Source organism: Oryza sativa, chromosome 11, assembly GCF_034140825.1.
Source record: "Oryza sativa Japonica Group chromosome 11, ASM3414082v1".
NCBI lineage: Eukaryota > Viridiplantae > Streptophyta > Magnoliopsida > Poales > Poaceae > Oryza > Oryza sativa.
In genome coordinates this window covers 10655297-10668804 of record NC_089045.1, presented here as the reverse complement: position 1 = coordinate 10668804, position 13508 = coordinate 10655297, and the positions used below count along the sequence as shown (strand labels likewise).

Sequence of the window (13508 nt, the reverse complement as noted above, 5' to 3'; positions counted from 1 at the left end):
TCCCTTTTCTTTCTTGGCCGCGCCTATCGTAAGATGCAATTTTTTTTCACATATTTTGAAATAAAGTATGGTATACTGATTTTTGTTTTCTCCTTGATAATGATGTCTCTTTATTGAATAGAGTAATAAAGTTCCTTCCATTTCTCCTGTTCCTACAAATTATTGTACAAATTATTACACCCACGTAAATGTAAACACAACATATTTCATGATTAGATCATATCGGCACCATTCCCAGTGTCACACATAGTCCCTCCTTGGGTCACCACCTTCTGCTCATTCCTGTACACGTACCTCCTCGCGAAGAATACGTAGGACAGCAGTGCCACCACCTCGATGATGCAGAGGACGACGTAGAACCTCTCGAGCTTGCCATTGTTCAAGTTGGCCCCATCCAACCATCCTCCGCTGCCGCCATTGCCTTTACCGCCTCTTCGGGTGACACGGTTGGTGACCTGGATGAGCAGGCTGCCGAGCCACGCCGACACGCCAAGGATGCAGTAGAAGATGGAGCTACCGATGGACTTCATTCCCATAGACACCTCGCTGCAGAAGAACTCGAGGAGCCCCACGAAGGAGGTGACGTCGAAGATGCCAATGAGGAAGAATTGTGGTGTCAACCAAAATACAGATAACGGGATCCCGGCGGTGCCGTCCGCGAGGCTGCTCTCATCGGCGGCAGACTTCCTCCTTATCTCCACCACCGCAGCGACGGCGGTGGCCATGATGGTAGCAATGAAACCGACGCCAATCCGCTGGAGGTGGGTGACACCACCGACATAGCCGGTGAGCCTACGGAGAGGTGGCACGATGACGCGGTCATAGAGAATGAGGATGACCAGCTGGAAAATGATTGGGATCAGGAATAATGTCGCTGGCGATATGTGGACGGATCCGAGCTTGGTGTTCATAGTGCTGCCTTGCTGCACGGTGAAGGTGAGGATGAGCGGCATAGGGATGTAGCCGAGAACGGCAGCGGCGAAGATGGGTGCCATGCGTAGCAAGATCTTGGTCTCCTCCACCTGGTTCACGCTGCACAGCGACCATGCACCAGCATCATTACCAGTCCTGACTGCTGCTTTCTCCAAGCACCTGCAAGCAATGAAAGATTCCAACCGTTACTCATTATAAGTTACATGTGCCAACTGGTTTGACTTTGTAACTTATTTACTTACTTCATTTTAAATTACTTATCCTCCATGTTTGTCCCAAGTTAAATTTTTGTATCTTTGACCATTAGTTTTTACAAATTATTGTAGTCTAACAGCATGAGCATTGTATATCATAAAAGTACTTTCTCTTGGTAAATCTAGAAATATATATCTTATGATAGTAAAATAGATGAGTTCATAGAAAATGATGGTCAAGCATTAAAATGTTTTACTGAGAACAAAACCAATAACATGTAATTTGAAATCGAGAGAATACAAAGATAAACTAGATAGGCAGTTTATTTATAAACCACTACTGTCCTTACACGGTGACTCGCTGCAGCTTTAGAAATGGAATATAGAAGGTTGTCACAAGTTTTTATTTTACTACTGGATTCCCCGGGCGTTGCAGAAGAGAGTTTAAGAACTTCAAAAAATCTCGAAGAAAACAGTTTTCTAAATCGTGATACTCTTAACGCTTGAAAGAACAATACTTTCGCTCTATAGTAGTTGATTTGGAATTGCAAACATAAAATGACACATGGATGCATGTATAATGTATGGTAGGGATCCAATAGCTATTTCTTTTCTAGCAGATATGGCTCAACGTATATTAACCTTTATTTGCAACTAGGAAGGTAGCCTGCGCATTTGCGCGGGCATGCATATTATTTTTTTTTTGGAAATAGTTGTAACAAAAGAAGTTGAAATTAAAGTAAGGTTAGTTTTTCATTTTTAATTGAATTTTCAATGTTTACTTTTTCCTTAAGAAGTCTCGATCGAGAAACTTTTATTGCTCATAAGTTTATCTTTTTACCATCTTGCTAGCCCTCTTTTTAATTGATCAAATGTACATATCTTATATAGCGCTTCTTTTTAATATATGAGACCCTACATGATATTTTTTAAAAAAGACATAGTCAACGTGAATCTTAAAATAATAATTTATTAGGAAAATATAACTTTTAATCATATTATTATAACAAAGGCTACTAATTTTATATTGCCACCTTAGAGGCCTATACATACAGGTTGCAGAGAAACCCATGGAGCTACTTTAAAGGATAGAATTTACTGAACTGATTTAGCATTACCTTCGCCTCTTGGTGTGTTTAATATGACTTGTACAAAGAGAAATATAAAAATTTTGAAAGAATAAAATATTATCATGATGTAAAGTGGGCTATGTTTTTCTATAACGAAGGGAGTAGATTGATTCAATACTATCTTACGGGTTAAGTGCTCCATAATTAGTTTTTATGTGTAAAAGCTTGAACGCTACATTGTGTTTCAAGCACTCCACTAAAATAGTTATGTGCAAAAGGATTGCAAAAATTATTTTCAAAGAACACCCATGAGTCTGAGGCAAGAGGCTCACCACATAGGAGGCTGCACATTTGAGCCACATGTGAAAAGAATGTTCGCAAAAATCATTTGTGTAGTTGTGATGAAAATAATTATTCATACAATTAAAAAGTTAGAAATCCCTATGTGAAAATAATGGCACTTGTGCCTATATTATTGTTTGCCAACAATAGTTAGAACTTGATAGTTCTTTCTGGTATGTAGTAAAATTAGCTAGATATTTTACAACTTATTATTGTATCCCGTTGCTAAAATGCACCAGCTAATTATTTTCTATATGCTACATTTTTAATGGGTACCTTGGTGCATGTCGCCGAATCAGCCTTCTTGGCGCCTTAACGTCGCCCGCGCGCCCCCGCACCACCATCTCCCAGCACCGGAGAGGAAAGGAGAGGGAGGCGGTGGGCGGTGGGCGGTGGGTGGTGGGTTGTGGGTGGTGGGCGGTGGGGCCGTGGGGGTTTTTAATAACGCAATTGTTTTCTTTTTGCGAGCGGTGCTCTCTATGTACTTTTTGCTAGCAACCGCCAACGAAAATTCGATTTAATAACTAAAGAGGTCCGCTTGCAAAAAGACTTCTACTTTAGCGGTCCTCTTAAACCGGCCGCTAGCGAAGACCTATTTTTGCTGGCAGTCCTAAGCACTTCATCCATTGTTAAAATTTCGCTGGCGGTTTTCACTTATGGCCGTTAGAGAAAAAGAAAGTTTGACGCCATGAAAAATCAGTTTTGTAGTAGTGAACCGATTTAAGTAGGAATCGATGGTCGAATATTTTGTTTTTTTATTTTCTCTAATTTAAGAGTGCTATGTAGTTAATTAGAAATATTCGTATGATGTTTAGTGATCTATAAAGAGAGTACGGAGGAAGAGCTTGCTATCTAGTAGGTTAATGTCTATTTATGGATATTTTTTGGCTCAAAAATAAAAAACAATAATTTTAGTTATCATGGAAATATAAAAAAGAAAGGAATAGAGGAAGATTAGGTTACGTACATTCATGATAATGCCGCACATAGGCATGGACAGAGGGAGATTTTTCTTAAGATAGATCTAACAATTTAAAATAATGGGTTCATTATTTAAATGAAAATCGATGAGCGAATTTCTATATTTTATTAGAGTGCCACGTGACGACTCGAAAGTGTTTATAGGATACCATATGGTAGGTTAGGAGCGTTTGTAGGAAGTTTAATGGATTATAATTACGCTCATCGGGGTATCTAGAAACAATAGTGTACATACATAAATATTGCTAAGATAAATGTAATAGTGGAAAATAATTGGTCGATCATATTTAAGTTAAAATCAATGTTTTTTTTGTTTTTGTCTTCATAATTTATATGATTTTCTCTAATTTATTAAATTAAAGTGTTTCTTGGTGTCTTAGGAGCTTATTTAGTTGTCCGTTATTAAAACACAAAGAAAGTAATTATTAAGACTATAGTTCTGCATGACAAATTTCTGTAATTAAAATATAGGTAATATGGATGTTATTTTTTTTATAGATAAGATACATCATATACTTTATAAAATTTTAAGTAGTGAACAACCGAAGAAAATAAAGGGGTAACAATTGATCGCTTCTTTTCCAACCGTGGGTACAAATGTGCATACATGTATGTTCTTTTTTTATTTTTTCTGATGAATAGTTTTTTATTGTTTTCCTTTAGCAAATAGTGTGTAGGTAGATTCTTACGTACGTTTGTATGTTTGTACGTACGTGCAGGGATGCTTGAATGTGGGCCTGTAGGGATAGGAGAGGGAGGTGGAAAAAACAATTCTAATGGTAATTAAAAATAGTGGGTCCAGTTGTTTATTAAAGTGACACATGGCGTTTTAGGAGTGTTTGTAGGACTCCCACGTGGCGGCTTAGGAGCGTTTGTAGGAAGTTTCATGGACTTTTAGTATATAATAATAGATAGATAGATAGATAGATAGAAGATAGATAACTAAAATAAGCAAGTTGTAAATACACATGATATTGGATGGTTGAGATCAAAGCATGAGAGGATCCAAAGGCTAGATTTTTTGGTTCCAACTATATAGGATATAGGATATATAGATTGGATACCATCTGTCTTTTTATGGCATGTTGGATTGCCTGCATCAGCCATTTTAACCCGAAATATTAAGATGGTGAAAGAATGTGCCTAATTCACTTATACTATAGCATTACTAACAAATTAAAGGAATACTCTGATAAACTAGCAATGTTCAGAGTTTGGCCGACATACCCAAATCCATCTGTTCTGGGGAGAACTTCGAGGGCATTGTTATCATCATCCTGGTTGATTTGTTTCAATTCGCTGGGGTCCTCCGGCAAGCGGACGTTTCTTTTCCTGAATGCCGCTACAAAAACCTAGAGTACACAGCTTGATCGATTAAATAGGAAAAAGAACAGCTATGTTATATAGTGATATGCTTCCTGCTTACTCTCTGTCGTAGTGTCATGCATGGATGACAGAGTAAGCAGGAATCGTAGTGTCATGCATGGATGACAGAGTAAGCAGGAAGCATATCAGTATTAGGCTTTATTAATTGTTCTTTTTCCAATTTGTCATCCGCATTAGGCTTTATTAATTGTTATTCAATCCTCTAAAGTTCTACATACATATAGCTTAAATTTATCACAAGAATTTAGCGAAGTTTATAGTTTACTACAACGACTGAAAACTTTTAGCTCAAACGACGAGAATACCTGCAATATTCTTGTGATGGGGCTCCCCGTCGGCAGCCGGTTCCGGTAGAGCGGGAAGGCGGCGGCCCAGACCAGCAACCCGAGCAAGACGAAGGCGGCGCAGATGGCGAAGCCGATGCCCCAGCCCTTGCTGTTCTCCACCCACACGATGAAGACGAGGCCGACTAAACCGCCGGTGGACGCGGCGAAGGTGTACCAGTTGTAGAAGCTCACCTCCTGCCGCTGCTCGTCCGGGTCGGCCGGGTCGAACTGGTCCCCGCCCAGAGCCGGCAGGCACGCCTTCATCGCACCGTCGCCGATCGGGACCAGGTACAGGCCCAGCAGCAGCAGGCTCAGGTTTGCGCCGCGCACCGGCTCGCAGGTGGTGCTCGCCGCTGCCGTTGTGGCCGCCGGGTTGCACGGCGGCGGGTGCAGCGAGGGGGTGTACGCTTGAAGCGCCAGAACGATGTAACCCTGCGGCGACGAAGTAACCAGCTATGTGTGAGAACTGAGAAGCTTGTTGGATTGTGCGTGTTAGTACTTGATTATTGCTGAACATTCGAGTGATACTTGAGAAGCTAACGGGAGAGATAAGTGTTTTTCTACAAAAATTTGGTACCTCCTCGATCGTTAAAATATTTTTTCCCCTAAAAAGCAAGGAGCAGTTGGTGCACTTGGTTATTTCGATAAATTATATATTGTTAAAGACCGCATTTGTATTTTTTTCACATTTCTCTTGTCTAGACAATCTTGTGTTAAGTTTTGGGTGCATATTTGTTGATACATGTTACTTGCAATGTTCTATAAAACAGTACTCTCCCTCTTTCCGTAGATAATTGTTGGACGTGTTTAAAAAGGAACTTATTAAGACAAGACTTTGCCTATTGATATTGCGTATAATTTATTGAATAGTATTAAAAAAGCTGCCAGAAATCTTATAATCTAAAGGAGTCCTAAAAGTTGACACATGACAAAGCAAATCAAACTTACAAGCCCTACCACATAACATCACATTTGTGTCGCCTTATTAGTGTCGGTTGACAAAAACTGGCACTGACACCGGTTTCCAGCTCCAGTAGACCCGTGCAGAAAACGGGAGAAGAAAAAACCACATCAGTGTCAGTCTTTATTACATGAATCGGCACTAAACGCTAAAGTGTTAGTTATTTAGGTGAGCCGATACACAATAATAATTATTGGTACCTTTTATACTGGAACAAAAAAAGTTGCCAGAGCCACAAGAGCCGAGACAAGTTTCATCTTCGACTAGATGAGACCACGGTGAGTCTTAAAAAAGAAAAATGAACTCCTTGATGAAATTATAAGTCTCAATATCCTCTCTATCTTTGTGCTCTCAGTCGCTTTCCTGGGTCTTCTCCCCTCACTGTCTCCTCACCAGCACGGTCCACTCACAGCAGTGGCCTCCTCCATTGCCATCCGCATCCATCGTTCAATGGCGCGGCGTCCTCTCCTCACCGGTGGCCTGCTCCACCGTAGAGCAGTGATGGCTATCTCCCAACCAGTGGTGAGCGCTCTTTCCCCACTGGTGAGTGGCAGCAGCACCCTCTTCCTCTTGCGCAACCATTCCCATGGCCCCCGTCATCAAGCTCGGGCAGCTGGATCCGACTAACACGAACTTGGGTGGGACGTATATATCTAGCCACCACCCGTCCAGAATGCACCAGTTCCACGCTTGACGATGGTGGCAACGACAACGGTAGCCTTGACCTTCAGCATTGAGCAGTGGTGTTCTTAATTATGTGATGCCTTATTTGATACTGTAGATGTGGATAATGATGTGTTGTTGATTCTGTGGTTGTCTTTTTTGTTGGTTTGTTTTGATTCTTCTAGATGGGGTATGGATATGTTATTAACTTGTGATGTTCTTGAATGTTGATGTGGTTCTTGGGGAGAGGGAGGGGTGGAGTTCGATTGATCGGCTAGATTCGAGCTGATGCGTCGAGCCAACAATTTCTTTTTTTTATTACTTCCATAACCCTATCAATGCCATCTCTCACATCCGGCATACACTACTACAAAAATGGACACACAGGTCAGCACTATAGGTGCCGGAAATGCTAAAACCGGCATCTATGGTACTTTTCCCACCTAAAATGTGCATCCATTGGATACAATCGGCTAGAACCAGCACCTTTGTGGAGAGATAGGTGTCGGTTCTAAATAAAAACGGATACATATAGTATTAGTGTCGGTTTTTTAAGAATAACCGATATCGTTAATATCCATTAGTGTCGGATACATCTAGCAAGAAAACCGGATGAAACCAATGGAACCGAATTCCACGAGTTCTCATTCCGTCTCTCTCTCTCTCCCTTTTTATTACCCCCTCACTCTCTCTCTCCCTTATCCTCCGCTCTCTTGTTCACTCCGCCTCCTCCCCTCTCCCCCTCTCTCTTCCTCTCTCAGCTCTCTCTCTCGCTCCCTCTCTCTCTCCACCACACCACCCGATGGTGGGAGGGGAGGCGGCTGCGCCATCCCCTCCGCCAGATCCAACGGAAGAGGAGGTGACGGCGGCCTGGTGGCTCGGCGGCGGTGGCGGCACCCTCCTCTCTACCAAATATGGCGGGAGGGGAGGAGGTGGAGGTCCGGCGCCCTTCCCTCCACTAGATTTGGTAGAAGTGTAGGCAGCCTGGTACCAGCACCCTCCCCTCCCCTCTCCTTGCTTGTCTCATTGATGTTCTTGTGTTCTTAGAGTTCTTCCATTTTCTTCGACTAAATGTAATTAAGAGTGTGATAAAATCTAGTTGGGGTGAAGGGCTATTGCTTGATGCATGGGCTCGAATCGAGCTGAGGCGTTAAGCCAGCCTCTTTTTTAATTCCTAGGACCTCAAAGGTGTCACTTCCTAAACCGGCACCTTTGAGAAAACTCGAAGGTGCCGCCTACTAGGTGCCGGTTGCCAAACCAGGCATCCATGTGGGTTTGGCAACTGGCACCTAAAGACTTTTTTATAGTAGTGATATATGAACTCAACTCATCAGTGCCAGAATCCCAGTGCCAGTTGGGGACCTAGCTTGGAGAGCCACTTTGAAAAAAAAATAAAGACAAGAACAAGTGATTTAATCTGAAGTTCTTTACAAACTTCCTCCGCCAATTTTAAGTGTAATTGTTGGCTTCTGTGTCAAACATTTGACTATTCATCTTATTTGAAATTTTTTATGATTAGTATTTTTGTTGTTATTAGATGACAAAACATGAATAGTACTTTATGAGTGGCTTTTTTTTTAATTTTTTCATAAATTTTTCAAATAAGACGGACGGTTAAAGTTAGACACGGAAACTCACAACTGCTCCTAGAATGAGAGAGAGAGAGAGAGGGAGTGCATGCATATTAAATAAATAGACTATAGTACTCACACGACAAATAATTGATTAATAGGCTTGATGAATGACTGGTGTTAGATTGACAGATGGTACTACCCGATACCAATATGGTCGATTGCACTAAATATTTATAGTACTTCCACTACTACAAAGAGGCACATACAAATCTGCACTATAGGTGCCGGAATAGTTAAAACCAGCACCTATAGTGTTTTTCCCATCTCCACGGACTGAAAACAGAAAAAAACCAACACCTTTAAGAGACTATAGATGCTGGTTTTTGAGAAAAACAGTCACCTATACTAAAAGTGTCGGTTCCTATAATTCAGTATAGGTGTTGGTTTTAAAAAAACCGACATCTTATAAACCGAGCCAAGCCACATGGAGATGCGGAAGATATTTGTAGCCGTCCACACACGCTATCTCTCCTCCTCCACAATGTTATCTTCCCATCTCTTTCTGCTCCTTCTCCTCCCCAACCTTATCTTCTTCTTCCCCCTCCTCTCTCATGGCTACGGTGCCCTCCTTCTCCTCCCCTCCTCCTCTCACACGCTCGGCGGCGCTCTCCTCACGTCTCTCGGCGGCAGCCTCCTCCTCGCAACGCCATGGCGGTGGCGCCCTCCCGGCGAGGAGGCGGTGGCGGTCCTCCCCGCCACTAGATCTGATGGTCCGGCGAGAGGAGGCGGTGGCCCGACGACGACACAACGGCGAACTCCCCTCCGCCAGATCCGGTGGGTGGGGAGGTGGTGGGTGGCGGCGGCTTACCGAGAGCGGCCTCCCCACCTAGCGGTGGCAGCCGACAGTGGAGGCAGCAGCGGAGCCTCCCCTCCACCAAATCTGGCCGGACTTGGCGACGGCCTGGTGGAGGCGAATGGGAGCGAAAGCGACAACGGTGGCTTGGTAGCGGATGCAGCGGCGGCGGCACAGCAGTGGATGTTCATGCTTGTTCTTGTGTGTTCATCTTGTGTTCATGTGTGTTCATCTTGTGTTCTTAATGTTGATGTGTGTTCTTAGATGTTTATGTTGTGTTCGTCAGTGCCGCCTTCGTGGTGTCGGTTGGGACCTAAGGGGGTTTCCCAACCGGCATCAATTAAGATTTCTGTTGTAGTGTTCACTTGTCACAGTCACCTAGGGTGGACATCCTTGATTGACGTGATAAATACTATATCTGAGACTAATTTTCTAAAGTTTTGCAAGAAACTGTTCATAATATTATAAGAGTAGAACTTGCAAAACTACAAATATTCCAGCAAACTATCACAAAATATATATTTAAGAGTATATATGTATCACAAAATTACAGAATTTACATTAAATATATCACAAAACTATATATTTGTTGCATCGTATCATAAATCTATAGATTTACTGACAATGTTATCAAATAACTACAAATTTTAGAGTTTAGAATTCATATCAGTATTGCTTTTCCAAAGTTACAAAAGATGTTATTTTGTGACACAATGTCTTAAATCTGTAGTTTCATCAAATAATTTATGCTAACTCTGTTTTGTGATAGATTGATCAAAATATATGTAGTTTTGTGAAATTTACGCACATTATAATTGCGCCTTGAGTTAAAATAATAGACAATATCATCTTAAAAAACATCAAACGTGATATATGCAAAAAGAGAAAAAACGAATAATTAACATACTATGATCTCGATGGGAGCCAAGAGGATGACGGTGTAGAATCGTTTGACGTATGAGTCAGCTAGGAGGGCCGCCGGGATGGAGAACACCTGCAACGCGGCGAACAAGTTGGTCACCGTCGTCGTCGCCTCCGCGACACCCATGTGCATGGTGGCCCGGAGGTAGCTCACCATGTTCAAGACGTTGGCGATGTTGGGCGCGTTGGTCAGGAGCACCATCGCTGCATGCATTAACATCTGATCATATCCATGATTCGTTATCAACTTCAGCATCTGAGAGCGTTCTGATACATGAGTTGTATTAAGTTTTAATTCGGTCCAGAACTGAATTTTGAATTGTAGCACAGAGGTTTAGATACGTCAAAATTCGGGATTGGAATAAACTTGGCTTGCTTGTAAGAAAAAAAAGTTTGGTTATCTTGCAAATTGAGCATAGCTTAACCGATTAATTTCCTTATGGTGGAAGCAACTCATCCGAATCTGAATTCAAGTTGCAGACTTCATAATGGCGCTCGTATTTATAGTTAATTATGTTTTCAGTCGTAGGTGATGTACCCGTCAACAACTAGTTTTGTACGGACCGGGTAATATCAATATATACCGGTCTATTTTGTGCGCATGTTGTGAGCGCCTAAGTTTATATTGCGTTTGTTAGAAAAAGTTTGATTGTCTTTATCCTATAGCGAGTTAAAATTTATACTAGCACTATATTTCAAGGTAGATGTGGACCCAAGGTGAAAAAAACAAGCTTATCTTTGTTGACCAGTAAATGTGTGTATTCTACTTCCTTTATCTTAAAATAAGTTAATCCAAATTCATATTAAAAAATAAACTTATTATAGAACGTAATAGTAGGAACCAAGGTTAAGGGATTCTAACCAAATGGTCCAAAATTCGTCCATTTCGGTAAGGATCGAGACTAAATTTCGCCCATACTTTATGTTTGCTGAATTTTGGTTTAAATTTGGTAATAATTAATTTCTCACATTTTTTTAATTTCATTCATTTTGGTCCCAAAATTTTTATACAATCGAATCTGAGAACACTGGTAGAAGCTAGCCATGAACAGAAGCCATCAAGCCAACAACTCAGTGACGAGCAAAGCTGCAAAGGAGAGACATAGTACTAAAAAAACAGTAGTACATAATCATGCTTAGCTCACCATGGATGAAAATGGATGCTCTTACACCTCCATGCTTCCGGGTGTCCACCGGCCTCCCCCTCCAATCCACTAGCCCTGATGAGCTGCTCATCACCTCTGTCTGTCTCTCTTCCTCTATCTGAAACCTGGAAATGTTCTACGTGATCTGAGCTGACTGACTGTATTTGCAGTTGCAGCCATATATATAAATTTCTGTCTGGCTAGTGGCGATTGATGGACGCTTGTAATATATAAAGGGTGGGTGTTGTAGTAGAACATTCTCCATGTGGTAGAACATTCTGCATGTACTCTAAACCTTATAGTTCGCAATAAATGTAGTCCTTACACAAGGTAGTACAGTACTACACCTGCCAGCAATAAATAAAAATATCATTGATTATTTTACCCTATCACATCGAATATTTGGACACATATATAAAGGATTAAATATAGAAAATAACTAATTATACAAATTGCGTGTAAATTGCGAGACGAATCTTTTAAGTATAATTGCTCCATGATTTGATAATGTGGTGGTATAGTAAATATTTGCTAATAACGGATTAATTAGACTTAATAAATTCGTCTCGCAGTTTATAGGCAGATTCTGTAATTTGTTTTGTTATTAGACTATGTTTAATACTTCAAATGTATGTCCGTATATCCGATGTGATACGGCATAAATTTTCACCCCTGGATTTAAATACAGCCTTAGCTATGTATTCATTCTCTCCTCTCTACCCAAACTATTGCATATTATTTGGTTTTTATATGCTCTTAGGATCTACTTATTGTCTCCTACACATTGTGAAATTTTAACAATAGTAGTATATTGCGTGTGCGTTGTAAAGGGATTTTAGTTAAATAAAATTATCACTTCCCACTATTGCTATTATTTTTCATACGTAATCTGTTATTTATACATATATTTATTACTGACATGTATGGCTGTATGCCCTGGACCTTCACACCATCTTTCTTCTCACAAAACCACATATCCTTTCTCTGCTTGAAAAGGAAGTAAGGGAGTGATAGACGTACTGAGGAATTCTTTATCTCACCAACACCGCTATTTCTTTTCAAATAAGTATAGAATAATAGAAATACCTATATGGCACCCTTTGGTAAGGATTGCTGATGCCGGTGGTGATGGCGTGATCAAGCCGCTGAAGAAAAATGAGGAGGCTGTGTCCAATGGAGAAATAGGGCAGGTGAGTAGGTGACCAGGACATATGCAGAGTGCGTGAGAATGTGAAAGGACATTGAGGTGACACTAAATAAAAATTGAACTGTCCCGCGAGATAACAAATGGCAGTACGTTTAATTGTTACTGAGGTGAAGTACGATGATCTCTGTGCGTGATTTGAAAGGAAATTTTCGTTTGACAAAAAAATGCTTCTATTTGTACATTACTGTGTAATAAATGAGACGTAACTGTCCACAATTTAATTGTAAGTAAAAAAAATTTTTCTTGACGGAAAAACTGTACAGGAGGTCCTGCAGGGGTCTGGATCCCATGGAGTTCACTCCAACTCCACCGGGTGGATTTGATAGAATCTCTACGGTCTCTTTTTTTTATCAACGGTTGAGACGAAGCCATTAGTTCCCACTTCCTACTAGTCTCTTTTGAAAAAAAAAAGAATTCCTCCTAATCTTGTAACAATAACAAATCACCGTCTACAATATAGTTAGACATTAGAGAATATACAGGCTAATTTTACTTGCATAACCCAGAAATTCTTTGATTAATCCATGGTGTAAACACCGTACTGAGCATGTGCCTCTATTTTTGCATGTATATGGTTTATGTGTGTTTGCATGTACTATGTGGTTAACACTTTTTTTTACATGAACATAGCTTCCTGTGTTTGGGAAAGAAGAGAACATGTATACTTTGTTAATTTGGTAGGCAGAAACTTAACCATTACTAACATAATAAAAAAATAAAGTAATTCCCATTCAAACCATAGGAAGCAGTAGATGCCATGGATTTGATAAAATTCATCCGGTGGAGTTGTACTCAACTCTATGGGATCTGTACCCGTCATGCATATATATATATATATATATATATATATATATATATATATATATATATATATATATATATATATATATATATATATATATATATATATATATATATATATATATATATATATATATATATATATATATAT

General features: G+C 40.5%; 1 protein-coding gene across 2 annotated transcripts; it reads right to left on the bottom strand.

Moving 5' to 3' along the window:
* Positions 1-79: 79 nt before the first annotated feature.
* LOC107277989 (protein NRT1/ PTR FAMILY 4.5) lies at positions 80-11548 on the bottom strand. 2 transcript variants are annotated; one of them, XM_015760351.3, is made up of 5 exons: positions 11350-11548; positions 10191-10408; positions 5212-5664; positions 4748-4872; positions 80-1092 (listed from the first exon to the last, which is right to left on the bottom strand). In XM_015760351.3, exons 1-5 carry the CDS (start codon positions 11438-11440, stop codon positions 213-215), a joined length of 1767 nt encoding a protein of 588 aa, XP_015615837.1. In that variant the 5' UTR covers positions 11441-11548; the 3' UTR covers positions 80-212. The 2 variants fall into 2 exon arrangements, with proteins under 2 accessions (XP_015615837.1, XP_066161238.1); XM_066305141.1 differs by lacking the exon at positions 10191-10408 and having other exon boundaries at positions 11350-11485.
* Between the last annotated feature and the right edge of the window lie 1960 nt (positions 11549-13508).